General features: G+C 45.6%; 1 protein-coding gene across 8 annotated transcripts in view; it reads right to left on the bottom strand.

Moving 5' to 3' along the window:
- The window catches only part of akap13 (A-kinase anchoring protein 13), a 93,259-nt gene that overhangs the window by 53,692 nt on the left and 21,391 nt on the right, over positions 1-18,176 (bottom strand). For all 8 annotated transcript variants that reach the window (XM_036953038.1, XM_036953051.1, XM_036953029.1 and 5 more), the window contains exons 2-4: positions 17,992-18,035; positions 7,717-7,870; positions 3,615-3,938 (exon numbers count right to left, since the gene is read on the bottom strand). In XM_036953038.1, coding sequence (XP_036808933.1) covers positions 3,615-3,938; positions 7,717-7,870; positions 17,992-18,024 — 511 coding nt within the window. In that variant the 5' untranslated portion in view covers positions 18,025-18,035. The remainder of the gene's footprint in view (positions 1-3,614; positions 3,939-7,716; positions 7,871-17,991; positions 18,036-18,176) is intronic.

Raw genomic sequence — 18,176 nt, 5'->3', positions numbered from 1 at the left:
GTTTACTCTGCCACTGTGTGATCAGTAACCTGTTTGGCAGTGCAGTATGTTCACGTGTAAATCCCTAAGTGCATTTTCAGGCATGCACGGGCCGAGCGCCTCCCTCTCTCCCCTCTCCCTAACCCCTCCCACCTTTGCTATAAGCCTGAAGTGACAGCCCTGTCAGAGTCCCGCCCTCCTAACCTGTGTGACCCACCATCCTGTCTGAGTCATGTGTCTAATAACCCCGCCCCTTTTCCCCTCTCACCCCTCCCACTGGTCAGACTGCTGAGCCTCTGCTTCAATACACACTGAACCAGCCGGAAGGCCTGACACGGAGGTGTGTCTTTTACTACAAACCATACAGCTTCAGTCCCATTTCAGTGTGGGTAATTAAGTCTTATGGAGACTTTCTCCCAACGCAAGACTACTCACAATGGTGTATTAGGAGATTATCTGCAATGTTACAGGTGGCTCTATTCTGAGAGCAGAGAGCCTCGCCGACCGGGCGGTCGCCATTACTATCCCAGCAGTACGAGGACACACAGTGGGAGGATTGTTCTACTTTGGTTAATGAGAGTCTGGGAAAGAGACTGCCCTGGTTTCAACGGCCCACTGGGAATTCAACAAACCAATTTGGAGCCCCCATAAAAAGAGGTGTTGCACAAAAAGGAGTCCTACTAGAAACGTAATCCGGTGCTGAGGAGTTGGGGATTAGGTCGTAGCGGAGCTGAGGGTACTAATTTAACACCGTTTGCACCAGGTCTGACACCAGGAGTCTACGTTTGAAGCAGATCATTTGAACGACTGCTGCACATCAGAGCAGACCAGAGTAGTGAAATGCTGTCAGAGAAAAGGCAAGTAAAAGAAGAAACACGTACTCTATTGCATCACACGAACAGATACTCAATACAATACAAAACAAATGGCAGGTTAGCTGGTTTGTAACATTGATGGGAAACTATCCAATGTGAAAAGGAAAATCAACCCTTGTCCTGACCTCTACTAGACTCAGTTCAGTGCATCTGATTTGCAGAAACACGGAGACAATATGAGCATGGGCCGCCATTTCCTCTCCGTCAGCCACATTCTATGGTAGGAGCGTATTCACTCCAGCCACTTACAGGAGGAGGGAGAGACCCTAACAAATCAGATTTTCCACCAGCGCTGGATTCTCATGGCTGCTTCTCTCCCACAAACCCTCAGTATAACTGCTACGCGAAGCTCTGGAATGCTAGCAGATCCTCTGTTGGCATTTAGAGTGTTGGCAGTCGATGTGACAAGGGATAAAATATGCCTTTAGGAGTTTTACTGCATTTTTTTCATGATAATAATGGCCCTCTGTGCTTTATTTCAACCAGAATGAGTTGTTGGCTGGGGCTGGGCACTGGGGCTGGGCACTGGGGCCGGGCAGTGTCAGCAGAGCCAGTAGAGAGAGAGAGAGTAGTAGTTCCAGGGCTCACCGCCTGTCGTCCAGGTACCCGGGACCAGCTTCAGGAAATGCCAGGGCTGGAGAAGGCATTACACAGCTGGCCCACTCAACCGTTGGGGAGAGGAATTTAACCTGGCTGCAGGATCATCTATTCTTTTCCTTTTTCAAACATCAGAGAGTTTTGGAATCAAATATTATCAGGGGCCTCTGGTCACAGTGGAACCGGAGGAGATGCAAAGCACAGAGGAAATAGGCAGAGTCACATGTCCCACCTCATAAAGGACTGCAGTGCTTTCGTCTGAGTGCACGTCAGGCCCAGAACCACTTGAAACATATAAACCATCTGACAGGTGTTTCTAGGTCGCCATACATTGTTGACTAGTTCTGTACATTGTTGCTGGGCAGATATCCCTGCCAAATCACTGAGCTCTTACAAGCTCAATCCCTGAGCAAAAAGGGACAGACGTCATTCAGATCCCAAAAGGTTTAATAGGATATATCTTTCACTGAGAGGCCAAGATCAAGTAGTCCTTTAAAGAGGCTGATGGGATAAAAAAAATAAAGCCTGGAGGAGGGGCACTCTCAGTCTTTAAGCTCTCAGCATTTTTTGTGTTCTTCTTATCTATGCCTGACAGAGGCACATGGTAACATCACAACAGGACATCTGCTAGCCATAACAGCCATCAGTGGCTCAGCATGGCCTCCATCCTCCACATTCTGACAGCATGCACGATGTGTAACTAACATTAAAGCATTAAACACATTCTGTTAGTATGACAATCTGTCATCAGTCAAAGCAAAATACAAAGACAGTAGACGCCTAGACGCAGACATGCATAAAAAGCATGTGGGCTCTAGATTTCAGTGAGTTGGAATGAGACCGTATGTTTCAGCAACACTCAATTTGGTGTTCCAAATGACCTGCAGGAGCCTATAGTTTTCATGTTGGGTCTTGTACTATTAAATGGCTCTATAGGGCCATACATTCCAACCGATCTTTCAAGTGACTGTATGAAACTTAATTCATACAGTCTTTAATTCCCGGTGCAGAGAGAGAGCGAGAGAGAGAGAGGTAGCGAGAGAGGTAGAGAGAGAGAGAGGTAGAGAGAGAGAGAGAGAAAGTGTGAGAGAGAGAGAAAGTGAGAGAGAGAAAGTGTGAGAGAGAGAGCGAGAGAGAGTGTGAGAGAGTGTGAGAGAGAGAGGTAGAGAGAGAGAGAGTGAGAGAGCGAGAGAGAGTGTGAGAGAGTGTGAGAGCGAGAGAGAGAGAGTGTGAGAGAGAGAGGTAGAAAGAGAGAGAGGGGGGAGAGAAAAAGAGGAGAAAGCACACTAACACTCTACTGACAAGAACAGGCGTACAGGCTCCAAATGTAACAAGCATCAGTCAGCTGTGACCAGAGCCCCCGACATGTATCCCAACAATCCCCTTTGAGCTCCAGAACAAGTCCCAGGCTCTGGTTAATAGACCAAATAAACACTGTTGGTTACTGCCCACTTCTTCATTGGGTGGGAATGTTTGTTTTTAGCATATCTGACATTGCGTTCCTGACTTATGACGACCCAATAGGAGCAGAAAACAGAAACACAGAGGAGGAAATAAAGTGGATCTGAACTCAGCCGGAGAGCCCAGCCAAAAACATCAGGAGGGAGGACTGGAGCTATCCCAGGGGACACTGCGGCATGATGGCAACCTCCCTCTCTCAGATAGAGCCCTTCCTCTCCTCACTAGGGCAGTCCTCTCTGGTCAGACTCTCACTCCTCTCACTGTCAGGATTCCTGTGTGCCAATTAACAGAATCACTGCAGTGGGATTGAAATGTCAAAGCCCCCCCTCCAAAAAAAACACAAGGCAACAAAGTGACCTCTGATTGGTCGTTACCACGACCGGCTCTTTCTCCGGAGGCCGTGAGTGGCTGGAGCAGATTTTATGCATGCCCGGGAGGCGGAGCTAAAGTATCGTTAGTGAACCACCCGGTGGGCGCGCTCCACTACTCATTCAGTAGAACGGGAACCCGGCCAAATCATCTCTCACTTCGGGAGGAAGGGAACAAATGTTTCTCAGTCTACTTAATTACCTCACCGAGGCGTGAACCGAACACGGCAGCACATACTGTATGAAATCTACAGGCACATTAAGAGGGAATAAAGCAGACCACACCGTGAGAAGCACTCAAAAATAGGTCTGCGGAGACCCTATCCCTACTCACCTATGCTGTTGTCCAGGTTGGTACCTGGTGGTGTGCCCACGTGTGTACCCAGGACGCTCCACCCCTGGGGCAGGGCCAGGTGTCTAAGGGCCAGGGAGAGGCTGTCGTCCAGCCGCTCACACTCCTGCAGCGGGATCTGGCACTCGTCCAGCAGCAGCGCCCCCTCCAGACCGTCGGCCTGCCCCGCAGCGCTCACCAGGAACTGGGCCATGTCGAAGGCCAGGTCCTGGACGAACTGGAAGCGCTCCTCAGCCACGGGGTCCACGGAGCCGCCGGGCCGCGCCGAGCACAGCGTGACCTGCACCGACTCAGAGCAGTCATGGGCTAGGAAAGAGACGGAAGAGAAGGGGTTAGTTTACTTCTTACATAAAGGCATGGGACCTGTCTGTTACTGTACAGACACATGCTTCAGACATGCCAAAATACTTTACAGTGTGAGTTTACAGCGTGAGTTTACAGAGTGAGTTTACAGCGTGTATCGGCCTATACAGCTCAGTTGAGCCTTAGCTTGCCCAAATAACTTGGCTGGTGTCAACAGGTTTCAGACCTTTAAACAGTGGACCGTTAAACAGGCCATTTTAATTCTATTTGAAGGTGTATTATTGTAGAAGCCTGTGAACCAACAGGTAAATATGCTAGTCTCACAATCAGAGGAATATCCATTAGCTACAGGTGTTGCAAACAGGGGTGATAACCATCAAAACCTGTTGGCATCTATGAAAAGTGTCTAGCCCTTCACTCTCGTACCCGTATACGGCTTGAAAATCCCTCCTGGTAATTGGGCAACTTTTGCAAATGTTTTGTTGTCTGAGTGAAGGGAAATGCTGTAAATTAAGAGCACTCGATGTATTCTGAAAGATGAGATGCTGAGGATTATAATACATACTGCTTTGATGTCATACACTTCACATTTACATATCATAAAACCCATGTCATATACAGTGTCGACGTTTATGATCAGTGTTTGATGTACAGTTACAAGATGACATGGCGTCATACCCCGGCTTGTCCTGAACATAATGAGCCTATGGTTGTCGCTATGTGAAGAAAACAACCACCTGAATGCACACCACTCCTTTCCATGCGCACCAACAGTACGATCTGTTTCTCTGAGTTGCCCTGTGAAGGCCTAACACTGTAATATTGTATTTCAGAACTTAGCTAGTCATGTCGGCAATAGAACATTTATAATGGGACGTTTCTTGGGGGATTGTGTAAACAACAGTGATTGTGTGATGCAGGGCTGTGTTCCAAACAAAACAGTGGCAAGTGTGCTTGCTCTAGTTCCTCAATGGCACAGCTAGGAGAGCTAAAAAATATACTGTGGTTGAAGTATATACTGTAGCACCTTATACTGTCGTTGAAGACTCTATTTTGAGTCACAAAAGTGCATTGAAATGACTTAGGAACCGTGCACACTTTGGAGAGGTGTGCGCCTGTGTAGCCACGTGGTGACACCAGTCAGTCCTCTCACTCAAACCCTTAGCATTTCTTGGTCTTATGTTTAGCTGACCCCACATTTCCCAGGAATAGTGGTATCGTGGTACTGAATGTATCCAGAGTATTTTCAGAATGTGGCGACAAGTACAGTAAATGTAAAATTAACAGTGTAATGTTTGGATTCAGTTTTGTCAGGTGAACTGTTGTGTCCTCAACTTTGGTCTAATCATTTCCCCCAAAACGTTCAATTGCTATCAATGTTATGCTTTTCATATTTCTTCTGTAAGAAACATTTCCATGGAGCCCTATCCACATAGGCCAATTCCCACGAGTGTAAAGGGTTAAGACATGGCCTAGTGACATGATGTACTGTTCTGTTCCTTTACTATGTCCCTCCCTGTTCTGAAAACGACTCCACAGCAAAAGGCCATGTGAGAGCCATATTTTTATTGACAGCTCATATTAGTCATGACACAGGTCTGAGGGGACTGGGGGGGACAGCACGCAAACATTCAGGAGGCCAACCCACTCCTATTCATGGCTCTGCTGACGTCCATACACACAACACAAACACAGATAAATCCGAGCTGGGGCAGCCATCACGACATCATCAATATGCCACATGTCGGCCATGTTTTTACATGGACCTGGTGATCAGGGTGATAACTGAAGCCGGGGTTAAATATAAAAACAACTTTTCTGTCGGACAAAAATATATTTGGGAATTATCTCTCGGACATCTTCTGGTTAAGGCTGCCTAGACAAACACCCCGTGGATGAAAACATGGTTTACTACCAATGACCAGACTGAGACAGATATAATTATGGAGCAAAGTTCTCACATTGTGAACAATGTATTTCCAAGGACTGGGAGAGTGGTGTACATGTAGAAGAGAAGCAGTCATAAACAAAGACGACATTCCTGTGTCAGCTGCCAAGAGGCTCGTCCCATCTCAGTGTAAGCAAAAAGCACACATCCTTAGCTGAAAACCCATGTAAAATGTCTCTATTTGCCCATGAAGAGTGGTGTGTGCGGGCGCGTGTATGTGTGCGTGTGAATGTCTGTGCGTGAGCGTGCGTGTAACTATAAAAGATTTGGTTCATCCAAACGGCTCTGCCACACAGACAAACACACAACCAGTACCACCGTCCAGCACCAGAATGCTGTTTAAAACCTCATCTCTCGTCTGACTGTCCCGTGGGGTTAAAAAAACAAAATGTCAATGTTTAAATCCTGTTGATAAAAACGTCCTAGCAACCATCAGTTTCACGATAACAAGAGCCGGGACCACCGGCGGCGGCAGAGCTCTGTGAGGGAGACAGAAGTGCACCTGAGGAGGATGACAGAGCTTTCTGAAGCTCTTCTTCATTTGAAGGTTTTGATGCACTGGCCAAAATCCTTTAAGTGTTCTTACACTGGATTGATTACACAGGCCGTGCCAATGAGCTGCTGCTGCACAGTGGCATGTGTTACAGTCAGATTGTCCCAAACAGCACCGTACTGCCGATACTGTGGGCCGTGGTAAAAAAGTAGTGCACCGCTGTAAATAGAGAATAGGGTGCCATTTGGGACGCACATGGAGCCATTCGACTGGAATCTTCCACCCCGCTCTGTTCTCCCCTCCTCCGGCCTCACTAGGACTCTCTCCGTCAACGAGCCACCCATCTGTCAGAGCACACAGACGTTTATTTCACTTTCACCCCGTGTCTTCCCCGATTGCCTGGCACCGCACTGAGCCGTGGAGTGTTGTGTATATCGACAGGCCAACGACACGGTTGCTGCTGCTGTGGCTCTTTCCACAGGACGAAGAAATGTACCGTAGCTACGCTGTGAGGTCATTTCATATTATGTAGATGACATCGTAGCCACTAAACCACACAGAGGGAATACTTTAAACAGTCTGCAGCACATCCAGTTCTACCTGATTTAGCGCTGCGACAGCAGGGATGAAGCGTATTGTTGATAGGCTAGATAAGGTATCCTGACATTGGGGGGGAAATGGTTTACTGGATTGGCACGCGGACACACACTGTAAGGCTGACTGATGACAGCAAGGCTTGTGGAGGTATTTATTAGGCTATGGTGTGTTTACTACTTTGGGAAAAGGGATTTTAGAGATAAGGATTGAGTTATTCCATTCTGTTTAATACTAAGGGAAAGGAGTGGAAATACATGTCCTTATACAGGTACCTAGGGTCAATATGCACACACGCTCGGGGCAAGGCTTTCAGGAGCTGAATATATCGGTGTTTACTTCTCTAAAGCCTTGTCAGGTTTTCCTCCACTTCCGACATCCGTTACATTAAGATGGAATGTCTCCGAACATCAACAGCAATTAGAGGTCTCTAGCTATAAGTGCAGTGTGTGTTTGACTGTCTCAGAGTGAATTATTAGTCTAGTTTCAATCTGGAACACTTTGAGAAATGCCGGCCATATTCCCAGGACTCCCGGTGGTATGGTAAGTCCTTGGGCTGCAGGTGTGTGGGATTGCGTGAGCGTGAGTAGCCATGTGTGGTGTACAGTGTGGCAACGGATGCAATACGACTCAAAGTGTTGTGGAGACAGACGGCCTGCAGTGTGGCAGTACTCCTGTACTTTCCATTGGCCTGTTCAATGGAATGTTTGGGACCTTTACGCCCTGCGGTGCATTGTGGGACTTACCTGGGCACACGGCCTGCAGGGTGACATGGCTGATCCTCAAGGTGCTGGTCAGGTGCCTCTGGTTGGTGCCAGCAAACAGCAGGTAGAACTCTACACCCTCCTCATCCTCCAAATGATCTTCATCACCAAGCTGCACCGTCAGAAGACACTCACCCTGGAAAAAGACAAGACGGGTGGAAATACAGTCATACTGTACATTTGAGCCACATACTTGGATTGGTTTAACTCAGTTTACATCTTTAGAGCTTGCATCAGAATGGCGAAGGAAATGAACTACTCTCTAAACTAGGGCTGGGAAATGCCAGGGACCTCATGATACGATATTATCACAATACATAGGTGCCGATACGAAATGTATTGCGATTATACTGTATATGTATTGCAATTCAGTACTGCGATTTGATTGTGATTCGATGTTCCAAACATATTGTTCTGTATATGCGGCAGAAAGACAAGAGAGAGCGTGAGGAAATCAATGTCGGGGTAAAAGTGCTCAAAACATGTTGGCACACTCTTTAAAACATTTCAAAAGAAGACGGAGGATAACCTATCGTTATAACCGACTAGCGCTAGCTAAAAAAAAGTATGGGTTTTATTGGTTGCATTTCACAAATGCAATCGGCAAAGATTATATTGCGATACTCTACTGCAGAGTTTCCTCTGCGTTCATTTACGGCAGAATCATTCCTGCTACACCAAAAGTAACAATATATATTTCTACCAAACATAGTTTCAATAAAGTTCTGTAATACACATTCTCTTTTCTTAGTAAATAGATCATCCATTCTGAGTTCAACAGTTCTGAAGGTTATTTAGCTCTGTGAGCTGTGGCAGGCAGCCTGCAACCCAAGAAACACAGCGTGCCTGTGACCAGTGCTCGATACAGACGCTCTGCGGCGCGAAACACAATTCACTTCAGAGTGCTCCTGCATGAGAAATTGCAAGAAAGGTACGTTAGCTTGTTTGTTTGACTAACGTTAGCTAGCTAAGGGCTAACAAAAAAAATGGTGCATATTTAGCCTGTACTAGTCTACAGGATTATGTGTTTATTTCTGAGCCAACTCCACCAGGACCTCGACCCAATGGGTCTGGGAGCATTCAACATCAAGGAGGCGGAGGAGAGCGAGACCAGGTGGAGACGACCAAGACCAGGGAGCAGTTCTGGGCTTGGTTCAGAGAGGAGGTGTGTTTTCAAATGCTGTGATGAAACCAATGTTACATCATGTGTGTTGGATTAACTAATTAGGTCATCTTGTTGGGCTCCAGGACAGCCTAGACCGGAGGTTCCAACCCCTGGAGATTCTGGGGTGTGTTGGGACCTCAGGCTGCGTTCTCTAGTGAGAGGATAAACACCTGTAGTTCAGGGGTTGAAACACCTGTATTTTAGGGGTTGGACCAGCTGACGGCAATGGGGGCAGACTACTCCTGACTATACCAGTGTATTCTGTTAATTGTGAGAGGGACTTCTCTGCAATGAAACGAGTAAGAACATTTAAATGTGAAAGTAGATCGACTCTCTTTGTCCCTCTCCCTTCTCTTATTTTTCTTTCTGTTATTGCAGATCAAAACAGACTTGAGGAACAGACTGCAGGGAGAGCATCCAGCCGGCTCTCCATCAACACCCCCCCCCCCCCCCCCCCCCCCCTCCCCATCAAGGAGCTCAATTACAGGAGGGCGTTGGAAATCTTTTTCCAAATGCCCAGAAGAATAAAGTGCTCTGACAAAGGCTGTCAGAACTAGGTTTTTGTCGGAACCTGAAAAGCTCTCCTTTTGTGATGGGCTCTAATTCATGTTCAGTCAAATGTTCCTCTGTTCATTTTGTCAAGATAAACTTTTTTATTTCAGAAAGGTCTCTGTTGTGTTTCTTTAGATAGCGGCAACACTCAACCTTAAATTGCAGACTGTGTACTATAATAATTTTACTGATACGTTATTGAGCTCATTTCTGGGGGTGGAAATTATATTTTAGGTGGTTTATTTGAGTTTTTCATTTTAAAAAGTCACCAGAACCAAGCTTTTCAGTACTTATACATATTTTTTAACCCCCCCCCCCCCCCCCCCCCCACTACCACTAACTGCCCCCCACAGCTAACACATTTTCCAGGTAGGTATCAGCACCTGTTTATTACGGTAGGAAGAGGCTGTGTTTTATTATAGCACTATCAACCCATAATGTAGGGCGGAATACTCGACTGAATACATAAAAACAAACTCTGCTAAAACAATAATTACCCTGCCTTATTTAATTACAGTGTATTGCACGTGTGTGTGTGTGTGTATGTGTGTGTGTGTGTGTGTGTGTGTGTGTCTTCTTGCATCGGTGTGTATTATAACGAATGATTATTTTTTTTAGAGACCTCTTTATACTAAGAACTCTTCAAATTGATAGAGCCCCCAGCCTAGAGTTACAACCAGGCTGTGTGCAGATCTCTGACAGGTCTGTTATATTGAGGGACCCCAGTGTAAACACATGACTACCTGTCATTCCGCTTCAACCAGCGCATGGTCCAGTGTGACAGCCAGCTGCACATAGCAAGAGAGGAAGAAGCCTGAGAGGAAGAGGGTAAGATTGGAGGATGACTATGTTTCCTGTTTCCTTATTTCTAGGTTACCCGTGGGCCGGTCCAAAGCACTGTACTGCTGGAGCTGTCTGCCTACCGTCTGTTGTTTTCCTCACAGGTCCACATCATATCCACCTTATCACATGCAGCAGGAATAACAGATAGGGGGACAGAAAGGTACGGACTAGTCCAAATAACCCATCTCTCTCCTTCAGTGGCAGGATCTTTTCATATAGAAATAAACACTGAAGATGGAAAATGCATGTGGGAAACATAGATGTCATGGGTAAGAAGAATGCATAGTTTACTTAGTCACACGCAAAAATAAAACAATTCCCAAATACACGCGACGTGTCCGGAGCTACCAATTGTAGTCTTTGTAGCGGCTAGCTAGCTAGCTTTGTATAGTGGATGTTCAATGGCGTACAGTGGGCGTATGTGGACACGACTGTTGACTTTGGACAGACTGCAAAAGCCACATCCTTCAGTGCTGAATGCCAGTCAGCTGGTCTGTCTGTGGCTGATGACAAGCGGTTAGAGGAGGAGAGGCACAATACAGGGGAATATAGTATGAAAAGCATATAGGCTAACACTGCAGCACTTACTTTAACATAAAGCTACGCTTAGAACCAACGCTAGCACTGTTTAACATAAAGCTATGCTTAGAACCAACGGGGAAGCTCTTGCACCGTGTACGCTAGCACTGTTTAACATACAGCTGTGCTTAGAACCAACTGCCTGAGGACAGAAAACCCCCAGCCATCCTATGGTTCATCTTGTATACACCACATGACCAAAAGTATGTGGAGACCTGCTCGTAGACGCGTGGCATTGCACGTGGTGATCTTAGGCTTGTGTGCGGCTACTCGGCCATGGAAACCCATTTCATGAAGCTCCCGACTAACAGTTATTGTGCTGAAATTGCTTCCAGAGGCAACCAATGACAGAGGATTTTAACTCGCTACTCGCTTTAGCACGGCGGTCCCGTTCTGTGAGCTTGTGAGGCCTACCAATTCCACTTCACAATAACAGCACTTACAGTTGACCGGGGCAGCTCTAGCAGAGCAGAAATGTTATGAACAGACTTGTTGGAAAGGTGGCATCCAATGACTGTGCCAAGTTGAAAGTCACTGAGCTTTTCGGTATGGGCCATTTTTATTTTGATTTATTTCACCTTTATTTAACCAGGTAGGCCAGTTGAGAACAAGTTCTCATTTGCAACTGTGACCTGGCCAAGATAAAGCATAGCAATTCGACACATACAACAACACAAGAGTTACACATGGAATAAACAAAACATACAGTCAATAATACAGTAGAACAAAAGAAAACAAAAAGTCTATATACAGTGAGTGCAAATACAGCCAATGTTTGTCTGTGGAGATTGCATGGCTTTGTGCTCAATTTTATATACCTGTCAGCAATGGGTGTGGCTGAAATAGCCAAATCCACTCATTTGAAGGAGTGTCCACATACTTTTGTATACATAGTGTAGGTGCAAAACGTATTTGGCCTGGAGCACTTTACCTTCATGTATGTATCTTAAAAGTCTGTTTTTTGTCTATGTGGTAGAGCAGATCATCTGAAAGAAAGACCCTTGTTTTACAGGTAGAGATTAGTAATGGGATCTTTCTGCTGTAACTGCAGCAGCCATTTTCTACATGAGTAGCCGACGGCAACACAAAAAGAGGAGGGTAGCTAGCATGTCTGTCTGCAGCTCCCTCCCTCCCTGTCTTGTGTTCTGATCGATGTGGAGGACACACCTCCTTAACCTGTTGATGTGATGTGTCCTACTCTGTGGTGTTGACATGGCCCTAGGGTGGCAGACGTGGCTTGCTGATTGGTTTACTGGAGCCTGTACTCTGAACAGAGGCTTCTATTTGGAGATGCCAGTTGGGCGTGATGAGGGAGAAAGAAGTAGACTTCATTTTAATTTTTCTCATTTAGAACAGTCAAAAGGTTTTTCCATTATGTAAAAGTGGCTAGGGAGTTAGACAGGTTTTAGACCGAGGTCAAATGACAAAATCCTGTGACACAAAGCTATTAAATCATTTGAGCAGCCAGTATGACTTGTTTGGAAAAGGCTTCAGGACTGTCATCAGCGATATAAAAGGCAATCGGAAGGCCTCTGAGGACAAATATTTTATTTCAAGCAATCAAAAGTACAAAAGGTCACAGTCTAAAACAAATCCAAGCAATACAAAGTAAAACCATGAAGTGCTTCTCAACAATGACAAAAGGCTGAAGACAACAAAAAAAAGACTAGTTGGAAAAAAGAATGAATCACAACTTGAGAGTAAAATGCAGTGGTGTTCAGGAGGAAGAGCATGCACACTAATGGTAAACTGGGCCTTGGGCCACTTCTACTGTAAAAGCCCAATATAGACAAACAGGTGTTGAAGCCGAAAGAAAGAGAGCAAGAGCAAAAAGAGAACTAAACCAAAACATTTGCCAAAAGACCACCCTGCAGGGGTTTGTGAAATATAATTTTTATGTATCAAAAAGAAAGGAGGACCAAGGCACTCTTCATATAATTCATTAAAATGCCTATATTTGTATGGAATGGAAACCAACTCTGACGCGTTTTGGCCTTCATCGGGGCGTACTTCATGCAGGAAAAACCTGTAGGAGTTTTTAAACTTTGTTTACCAAAGAGCACCTTGTGTCTACCAAAATCTACTATTGTGTACCTTAGCAGAGCTTCCCTTCCTCCTTTTTATATACTTTTGATGGATTTGAAAACGTGATTATGAGTTCAAAATTATGTAAGCTACATGTGTACCAGAAGTTTGACAGATAAGTTCACAGAACAAATGTCCCAACCATTCCATTAAGATTCCAACGGTTCCACTGCTCTTGGGTCTGGAGTGGTTTGCCTCTAGTCTAGCGTGTTCATAGGCATTCTGGGGTTGTTTGTGATGCTGTTCCAGAGATCAACATCAGAGGTAGTTTTAAAAGCTGACTGGAAATAACCCCAGAGAGTGAGTCCAAGGAGGAGCTCCTGACTGGAAATAACCCCAGAGAGTGAGTCCAAGGAGGAGAACCTGACTGGAAATAACCCCAGGGAGAGACAGTCCAAGGAGGAGCTCCTGACTGGAAATAACCCCAGAGAGTGAGTCCAAGGAGGAGAACCTGACTGGAAATAACCCCAGGGAGAGACAGTCCAAGGAGGAGCTCCTGACTGGAAATAACCCCAGAGAGAGACAGTCCAAGGAGGAGCTCCTGACTGAAAATAACCCCAGAGAGAGACAGTCCAAGGAGGAGCTCCTGACTGGAAATAACTCCAGAGAGAGACAGTCCAAGGAAGAGCTCCTGACTGGAAATAACCCCAGAGAGAGACAGTCCAAGGAGGAGCTCCTGCCTGGCTGCCTGCTACTGATGTACTCTAATGACAGACTGACCTTGACACCACTCACACCAAAAAAGACTGGGTGGTTCTCGGGCCCAGTGTGTGTGTGTGTGTGTGTGTGTGTGTGTGTGCGTGAGTGTGTTTCCTCCTCTTCAGAGACAGCTGTATTACTCCAAGGGCATAAAGAATCCCGACAGCACACACCCAGGCTTTCTAGAAGGGCAGGACACAGACTCTGTATTCCTACATTTGCTCTCTTGGCTGGAACAATTACATCAAATCCACGGAGGGCAGGGCATCTGATTGAATTAGCCACACTGTTCCCCTGCTCTAACCTATTTAGCACTTAACCAAGGCCACGACCAGAGTTGTCCCTGACGGCTGGAAATCAGAGCCTTCAAATGAAACAAGTTACAACACACTTATCAGGTGAACAAAACTGCTTTTTCTTGAGCTTGTATGTGCAGGATCCCTTGCTGAAATGGGTCCCTGTACAGACACAACCCAGCCACACTAGCGCACCCCGCACATGTGAATGAGTCACTGTCACGAGTGGCCCCAGCCCTGTTACATTCCTGACTCTCTACTCACACCACACCCAGCGCGAGGGGACCATAGGGCCAGGGGGGGGGGGGCAAACTCTGAGCTCACCGTCTCATTGTCTAAGGTGAGGAGACAGGAACAGACGGAGAAAGAGAGAGTGAGACCAACAGAGGAGAAGGAATGAACTTCTCCATGTGTGCAGCTAGTCCCTCCCTCTCTCGTTCTGCAACCCCCAGGGCCTAACCAGCCATGTGTTTCAAAGCATATCAACTGCTCTCACACCACTTAACTTATAATGTGTTCTTTTAGAACAAGGGGTTACTTGAGTTCAGTTGCTACTTGTTTTTTTTTTTATGTTCCCTGTTCAATATTTAGAACAGAAAGGTGGCAGGCGTCACGTAATGCACAGGAGACAGAGGACACACAGGCAGGAAGCTAGCAAAAAAGCGTGACCACAGACTGCAGCACATCTCAGTCACGTTGATCTGCAGCTTTCTAGTTCTGAGGAAGGTAAGACAACACCAGGCTGAGTGTAGGAGAGGTACCCCTAGACAATGTGTTAAGGAGGATTCCTGGATTCCTGACAGAATCCTCTAGTTAGCATGGCCCACCACAACAGGCACAAAGAGGGATAGGTCGCACGCTTCCAGAGAACACCCTTTTTAGTCACGAGATACACGTCAGTCTTGATTGACGTCAGTAAACTCAGCCAAGTAGAGTTTTAAAGCAAGTGCTGAGCTGCAAAATGAGGTAATACGCAGAGGTGTAAAGTACTAATTACAACTACTCTAGTTAATGTAACTGAGTAGCTTTTCCGAGTACTTTCTTGAGTATTTTTCCAAATGAGTCATTTTACTTCTACTTGAGTAAAATGTAATTGAAGTAACAGTACCTCTACTTGATGAGGATATTTCAGTTTCCACTCCTGGTGAGTGAGTGAAAGGGGGAGTTTGTGAAATTAGTACTGCACATTAGTTTCCTCTTCCTTTTCCGTTGAATGTATGGAAAAGATCACGTGTAACAACATTCAGGTAACCTTAGTGAAATTAGCTAATTATCAAGGTCAATGTTTTTATTTTAAAAGTAACTCAATTACTTTTACCCTGAGTACTTTTTAAATGCTACATTTGACTTTTACTTGAGTCATTTTTTTAGCTCCAGTAATTTTACTTCTACTAGAATAAAATGTAATTAAAGTCACAATACTTCAGTACTCTTTCCAGCCCTGGTAATACAGCAGGCCACAGATCTGAGGCTAGCTAAGGACTGTATGAATGTATTAGATCAGAGTCGTAATAGCTGAACTCGTGTCTGAGAGCAGAATATCTGTGGTGGAGAGGAGGGCTGGGATCGCATCCTCAGAGTGATCAGGTTCTGTTTGCTTTCCTCCCTGTTAATGAGGATGAGTCAGCACATATCGCATGAACGACGTCTCCTTCCTAAACCACATCTAGAGTGCTGATTTGACACAGACGTCTCCTGTCTCTGCCCAATTAAAACCCCTGGCTGTCAGAGGAAGACTGGAGCCTGTTCCTACTATATGTCTGATGGCCCTGGGTTTCCTGTTTGGTGTAATGAGCATGCTCAGAAGGCTCTGCCGGGAGGAGAGCCCAGACCTAGCTGTGTGCACTGAGCCCAGCTGATCCCCCTTCTTCGTGTGGCTGCTCGCTGAAATCAGACGCTGCCGGGGCGCACATCACACAGCAACAACCCCCTCCTTCCCCCTCTCTTTCAGTGTACCCGCTTCCGCTCCACAGGCCGAGCTGAAAGCTCAGCTCAGGGATCCAATGGCAACATGAAGCCAGGCCCCATCCAAAGCCACACCCACACACCCAGTTACAGGCCTCTGGAGCCAACTCATGCTACACACTAACAATAGGCCACGGAGATGGTTGAGATATCCCTAACTCACGCAGGCCTCCCATTCGCATCACCGAGATTGTCACACAGATAACATTGTCCATTGACTCCACTTATGAGCAGGGTTCTAGACCAACTTTTTCAGTTGATGACACCGGCAGGATTTGATGGCACCAATTTTCCCCGGCGCTGAACCAGGCTAATTTATGACTAGCCATCTTTTAAATTAGCATGCCCGGGAAACGGATGATGTCCGCAACATTTAAACGTTATCTTTCATTTGCGGAATGAGCAAGTAGCCTACAGCCTATAATAGCCTACCCGCCATATACAAATAATTACATTTGAATTAACTTAACAGTATCATATTCACTTTGATTGTTAGGAGGGAGAGAAAAAATAAAACATTTGCGCAATGACAAAAAAATTGGACATTCTAAATCCACAACGACCACATCAGAACACCACTTTTGAGGTCTGGGAACAATCATCATAAGAAATTGGAGGGTGTAGTTGCCCTTTAGACTCAATTGCTCGCCTAGTAAGAGACTGTTGTGTTTGGCTAGCTGTACTGTACAATGTACAGCGTAGGTTACATGTGATGGCAGAGTTTGCGAAACAAATGCCCCCCCCCCCGCGATTGGTTCAAATCATCATGATATCATTGTGTCGGGCAGTCCTTCTTTTTAGTCAACATTTCATTGGGAAGGTTTTCTGGGAAAGCCTTTAGAAACATGATGATGACTAAACTGCGCATCGCAAATATTCAACCAACTTTTTGAATACCTGGTTTGCATACCCATTGTTGCATAGCCATTGTTTTTTAAATAAATCTCGATAATAATACACTTTCAAAAAGCTAATTGTGAAGCAAAAACGAACATGACCCGCTAAAAACATTGACTGGCACCCTAAAAACGGTATCGCACTGCCAAGTCAAAGTGCTTCGGTCACAGTTTTAAGGCCCACTTAGGAATTACTTTCAGTGCCTGACTTGGGCAGGAGCTTACCGGGAACTGAGTCCTGGCACCTCAAATGTTCTACTTCTTGAGTTCCTGCACCTCTTATAGAATATTAGCTCAAACCTATTGTGGGGTTCCTGCACCTAAATATAAACAGTACCCAAAATGAGTACCGGCACCTATTTCAGTGCAAGTCAAGCACTGGTTACTTTACAGAGATGGGTCATAATGTCACATTTCCCTCCCTGCCTGGATGCATCAACATGTTTTGTCATAAAAATAAATAAAAAAGAGCAACTTAACAAAGTCAAAGCAAATCTTTAACTTATTTAACCCACACATTCGGTTCTAGGATATGAGCAGCAATACTAAACTATGTTTACAAAGCAGACTTGGTATCACTAAGACGATAGGGCGAGGACCTCGCCACCAGCACAGACAACACACGGCCATTATATATCCATGTTCAGATAGACCAGACGGTCTGGTTTAACACACAGGGTGAACATGGACAACCAGCTTTACCGGGAGGTACCGCCTGCATGTTTAAACAGAGTCTAACAGGTTTGCCACATAATCTAGTAACAGTGTTATGTCTCCAGCCCAGCCACCCTTGTGACACGTGGGCGCCTCATACCCCGTGTAAATCGAATGAAACGTGCTCGAACCCAAACAAAGCACCAACATGCAATTATCCAGCACAGCCCTACAACCCACCCTCATCGTCACAGAGAACAGACAGGCCTCTATCTATCACTCACTCAACCCAATGTTATGTACACATACATCATATGTACGATCTATCTATATAATGAGTGCAATTCTCTCTTTTATTCTTAGGTTCCTTTAATCCAAATATTTCAACAACACTATATAATTTACATGTCACCAAAATATAACTTTTAATTAGCAATAGAAAATAGCCATAATATGTTTTGAAGCTTTGAATCCATTTCCTCAGATGCAGCAGACAGATTGGGGATTAAAGTGGAGTACTTACATATAGTGGAGCTTGCTGTGGATGTAGTTTCATGACACTGGACACTGTGGAGAGAGGAGAGAGACCATCAGTGTTGCAGTAGTAAACCCAGAAGCAGAGGGCAGCATGAGGTAAGCAGCCATTATACAGCCTCACGCTACCACTTCTCTGTATCAGTCCACACAATCGGCCAACAGCCTGAGTCA

This window comes from Oncorhynchus mykiss, chromosome 2 (genome assembly GCF_013265735.2).
Source record: "Oncorhynchus mykiss isolate Arlee chromosome 2, USDA_OmykA_1.1, whole genome shotgun sequence".
In the NCBI taxonomy this organism is placed as follows: Eukaryota; Metazoa; Chordata; class Actinopteri; order Salmoniformes; family Salmonidae; genus Oncorhynchus; species Oncorhynchus mykiss.
This window is presented reverse-complemented; position numbering and strand designations above follow the sequence as displayed.